This window comes from Arachis ipaensis, chromosome B5 (genome assembly GCF_059453495.1).
Source record: "Arachis ipaensis isolate K30076 ecotype BB chromosome B5, ASM5945349v1, whole genome shotgun sequence".
Classification (NCBI taxonomy): domain Eukaryota; kingdom Viridiplantae; phylum Streptophyta; class Magnoliopsida; order Fabales; family Fabaceae; genus Arachis; species Arachis ipaensis.
In genome coordinates this window covers 155,695,377-155,701,122 of record NC_142440.1, presented here as the reverse complement: position 1 = coordinate 155,701,122, position 5,746 = coordinate 155,695,377, and the positions used below count along the sequence as shown (strand labels likewise).

The 5,746-nt window shown below is 25.4% G+C and overlaps 1 protein-coding gene across 1 annotated transcript; it reads right to left on the bottom strand.

Moving 5' to 3' along the window:
* Nucleotides 1-3,192: 3,192 nt before the first annotated feature.
* On the bottom strand, nucleotides 3,193-5,370 carry LOC107642198 (uncharacterized). Its single transcript, XM_016345501.3, has 2 exons — nucleotides 5,184-5,370; nucleotides 3,193-3,869 (listed from the first exon to the last, which is right to left on the bottom strand). The coding sequence occupies exons 1-2, from the start codon at nucleotides 5,349-5,351 to the stop codon at nucleotides 3,306-3,308; spliced, it is 732 nt and encodes a 243-aa protein (XP_016200987.1). The 5' UTR covers nucleotides 5,352-5,370; the 3' UTR covers nucleotides 3,193-3,305.
* Nucleotides 5,371-5,746: the final 376 nt, after the last annotated feature.

The window sequence follows — 5,746 nt, the reverse complement described above, 5'->3', positions numbered from 1 at the left end:
TTAGTTAATTGAATCAGAAAATCAGTAAATTAGATAAATAACCAATCTAATTTACATATCAAAGTATTAAAAGTTATATAGTATAGTCTAATTAATGAGCAAAATTTCAGGGGATCACATATATAAATTAGTTAGTAGTCAATTTTTAATAATTAACTTTGGTTGATCGAATAATCAATTCACTCGTCCGCTTAATAAATAAGTATTCAAAATTTAAATTTCACATTGTTCATGTAACAATTCATTGATCATCGACACATCACACACCCTTAAATAGATATCAAATCTAGGACGTGGGCAACAAAAAAGTAGTCAACTTCTAAATGAACAAAGTATGTAGTATTATTTTGTTCCCCTAAGCTAATTGGAATTGTATTATATATTACGTGAACAAAATATTCTCCCATTCCAATATGAACAAAAGTTTAAACCAATTTATATTCGAATTCTATATAGTTAAATATTCTATGAATCTAATTATATGCATTCCTAACTCTTATATTCTTTAATATATATCTTTCGTTAAAGGGTGAAAGAATGATTGAATATAATGTGGATCTTAATTATTAACATTCTCAAATAGTGTCCAAAAGATAGAAAAAGAAAAAGAGGACATAGGTTGACAAGAATATGCATCAATAATAATAACTTTTTTAATAATAAATTAATAATATGCTTCCTAAGTCCTAACAATACATCAGAAATTCATAGCCGGTGAACCCACACGCATTTCAGGATAAACGAAAAAAAATACTAATTAGTAATTAAAGATCTAATTAAGTTTAATTTTCACAAGATCTATTACTTTATTATTAGCTGATGTATTTTTTGAGATAGATGGGCGATGCATGCATGCAACATGCTAAAGGAAATTTTGGCAAACATCATCTACATCGCAGGCTACGTTCTAGAGTGACAAAAATAATAATAGAGGAAATACTCGAATTTGAAATTAATCTCCAGATAAATTTTAGATTGCAATTTTATTTAAACTTTATAAATTTTTATCTTTTAAAAGTTTTTGAAAATTATTACTTTCGTTAGATATATTAGTCCTTACATCGCTTTAAATAAATTTTGACATATATGTTAGACGAATAAATTTTTAACAAATTTTATTATAAGAGAAGATATTTAGCTCTCAAAAAAATATTATTATAATATAAATTTGCTTTCTTTAGAAAAGGCGGATGGACCGGTCTGAATATTTTTCAAAAATTTTTAGTGAATCAAAATTTATTAAAATGACAAATTAAAATATTTTTAGCTAAAATTTTTGGATATTACTTTAAGTTTTTATTAGTAAAAATACAAAACGAGCAACTAATTACTTAGAGTTTGTTTAGGTGATGAACTTCTAAAAAAAAAATTTTAAGTTATCTTTTTAGAATAAAATTTTAAAAATATAAAAATAATTTAATATTTAAATATTTTATAGAAAAATATTTTTTATTTATTAATTTTGTTTGGATACAACATACAACATAAAAGTATTTTTGTTTATTTATTATGTTAAAATATCCTTTGTTATAAAAGTAAAAAAAAAAATCTTTTTAAAAAATATGATAATTGTATTTTTTTAAATATTTTTATTTTTACTTATAATATTTTCTAAATACATTAAATTAAAAAAATATATTTTTCTAATTCAAAAAAAGAAAGTTTTTTTTATATCACTTGATAGCATTCAAACACACATTTTTATTCATATCTTACCTAATGTTCACTGTACTTTTACTTCTTTGCCGAAATACCATTAGGAATAATAATCCTTTATCTTGTGGCTGTTGCTTTCAAATAGAAGAATTAAATCATAGTAATACGTAACCCTATATAGTACTAGTTCATTCTTCAATTAAATATAATAATTATAAATACTAAAAAGATTGAAAAAGATTTTTTTTTTCCCCCTGTCGGTATGATAATTTTAATGTTATCATTATTGCCTAAGCCCAAAGGAAACAAACTAATTACATTCAGAGTCCAACTGGGATTTGCAAACTCTCCCAAAGAGTCTACTATTTATGAAAAAGGCAACCCAAAATACAAGCAATAATGCTAACCTATAATAATAATAATAATAATAATAATAATAATAATAATAATAATAATAATAAAAGAAAAAAAACTCAAACCGATGGAGATATTGATTATGCTCTAAGCCTCTAACAACATGGCACCAATTGCGGTTAGTTGCCAAAAGAAAAATAATAGTAAATTAAGAGAATTTCTTGTGTGCTCTAATAATAATTAATGTTCTTGCTTTGTAACGTTAATTTATTTTATTTCAATAATGTAGACCAGTTTAAGTTAATTTTTATTTTATTAAAATTTTTAAATTAATAATAATAATAATAATAATAATAATAATAATAATAATAATAATAACATAGAAGTAATTAATGAATCAGAATAACTGAATAAGAATATTTATCTACTTTAAGAGCACCTAAGAATTTCTTGTAAATTAAAGCATTTTAAAGTTTAATTGTTGCAATTGTCTATTTTTCATTAAAACAACGTTATTGCTGGAATATGAAAAAAGGTAGTTCACTTATTAGGAATCAGAAGTCATCCACATAGATGTCATACATATTATAACCTTTTATTCATCATCAAAACAATGAAAGACACTATTGTTAGTGCATCATCAAGGAAAAAGATCCCTTTTTTTTTTTTTTTTGATTACTCAAGGGAAAAGATCTAATAACGCCAAAATAGAGAGACAGAGAGAGATTAATAATGATAATTATTATTTTTCAATTATTTCAATAAAGCGCTTCTGCACTAATATACATGCCTTATACAAACGTGCTTTACTTTTACAACTTACATCATTGTAAAAGATGCATACACAACAATAATATATGTACATATATTCTTTTTATTCATGAATAACTGCAGCATAACAAACTATATCATAGTTTATTAACACCAAGTTATTCATGTCCAAAAAAAAAAAAACTATATAGAAGTTTTTAATTATGGCTAGGTAGAAAAAAAAAATAGAATTTGCCTTATTTAGTATTAATTAATTATCACAACAATTAATAAATGTTAAATAAGGCAAGTTATGACTGATTTTGGCTGATTTTTTTTGTTACCAAACATTTCCGTTAATTATAGTGATCATAATTAATAACGAAAATGTTTGATAACAAAAAAAAATCAGTAAAAAACAGTCATAACTTGCTTTATTTAACATTAATTTGTTGTTGCGACAATTAATTAATGCTAAATAAGGCAAATTCTGGCTTCTTTTTTTTTTTTGTCTACCTAACATTACCCAATTAATAATTAGGTATTCAAAGATAGTCATTATTATCACTTTTGGCATTGATGATGATCATGTTTGATTTCCCATGATTAGAAGAACTCCAACAAACAACAAAGTCAAGATTGTAAAACACCGGCAACATAGCCATGAAGCACAACAAAACAAGGATTGGGCCAAAGATCCAAAGCAACAAAGGGAGTGCCAAGTAGAAGATCCTGTTCCCCACAGTGTTCAAAATAGTTCCCTTCTCCAAAATCTCATTCAAATATTCCGGTGTTACCATAGACTTAGAGAGTGCTTCTTGTGGTGTGCAAATTAGTATGGCCAATTCATTCAAGAACATAATTGATAAGCTATGGCAGAAAAATGAGAACAAGAATATGGTAAGAAGCGTCACGTATTTGAGCGCCACCATAAATTCGCCGTGTGCGCCATAGGTAATATCGTCTAGAGGTTTTTTTACGCTGTAAGTGCTGCTTATCACGGCCGCTAAGCCGGCCGAGAGAAGAATGGAGGTGGTGGCCATGAGAGTTGATCCCATTATAAGGTTTCGGAGACTTTGAGCTACTAAGATGTTCTTCTTTTCAATGTCCTAAAAAAATGGACAAAAATATTTTCAACTTTTTTTCTTTACTTTTTTTCGTTACATGCTCTAAGCATATATAATAATAGGAAATATTCGGTAACCAAAGAAAATTAGCCAAAAACAGTCATAACTTACTTTATTTAGCATTTATTAATTGTTGTGACAATTAATTAATGCTAAATAAGACAAGTTTTGACTGTTTTTTTTGTCTACTTAGCATTAATGTTACGTGTACACCAAAATCAACCACCAAAGTCAGTCACTAGCATAAGGAAAAGTATAGGGTACTAACATATTATCTGCCAACTTATTGTCAACAATAATTAATTATTATATTTTAAACACATATATAAAGAGACACATCCAGAAAATATATCTATAAAGACACTTCTATTAAACACAACCATAAAAAAAATATTTTTATTAGACACATCCACAAAGACACTTCCATTAAACACAGTTATAAATAAAAGTTGGCAGAAGTTGGCAGAAATAGCAGGATTGATAAAATATATGTTGAAATACAAATATATATTGAAAATAAATTAAATCACGCATGTATTTATACACAAATACATTGGTAACTGATTTTAGTGACTAATTTTAATATACAAATAACATTTTTTATGATAATTATATAAAGTGTAATACAAAATAAACTCTTAAAATTTAAAATTTAGAGCAAATCTATTATTTCTCATCAAAATATAGACATTATATATACTAGTGTATTAGTAGGAGATGCTAACTAACATGCCTATTAATTCAGCATTTTTTTTTATATAAATATATATCATAATAATAAAATATTTGAAATTAGTCAAAATAATAAATATGTCTCACTAAAATCAAAAGGTTAGTTATGAGTTTAATTATTGAAATTAATAACATATCTTCATTTATAATGAAAAATATTTTTTAAAACATTAAACATTAAATTACTTTAATTTCATATTCTCTTTATATAATAGCTAGATAGATATTAATTTCAAAGAGTTCAAACACGTAGCTCTTTCGTTTAGTTTATAAATGGTAAAATAAAAATCAAATTGAAAGTTAGGTAAAGTTCAACTATATACATACATTAATACATTATAGATGCTTTTTCTACCATTCCAAAGCAAAAATCCAGAAGAGTTATATATTATTTAATTTTCTTTTTCTTTTGAGAAAAAAAAAAACCTCTTGAACTATATATATAATAATTAAAGCAAAGCATAGTAATATGTGTAATATGTAACATATATGAAAAGTAATAAGAGTGCAAATTATGTGATATTGATTAAATTAATTTTGAGGAGAATATATATATAATAGTACCTTCAACATGGCAGGGACCCAAAATCGTCGAGCATTAGCATTGATTCCGATAGAGGTGGAAAAAGGGTGTGTGCGAGTCTTATGCCACAACCAAATATGATAACAAATACTCATAAGAATTCCTAATGGCACTAACATTAAATCCAGATAACATTTTCTCCACTCCATTTTTTTTTTTTATTCTAATTCTAATTCCAATTCTCTCTTCTCTATCTCCTATCTTTCTATATATACTTGGAGATTGGAGAGTGGTCATCTTTATCCAAAATCAAAGGACAGCGACAAATGATGATGGTTCGTGATACGAATTACTTAATTCTTTTTTATATTTTAGGGAAAGGCAATGCTTAAGAAACAATAAAGATAGTTGACATTAATTTTAAAAAGGCAATAATAATAATATTGCTTGAGAAGCTAGCTAAGAAATTATAAACATAGTTTAGATCAATTTTAGTTTTTCTTCTTCTTAGAATAACGAGTACTAGCTACTGCGAGAGATTTTCTTTAAATAATATATCAACTATATAAATATACCCAAAAAAAATTGTCATCAAATAGTTAAA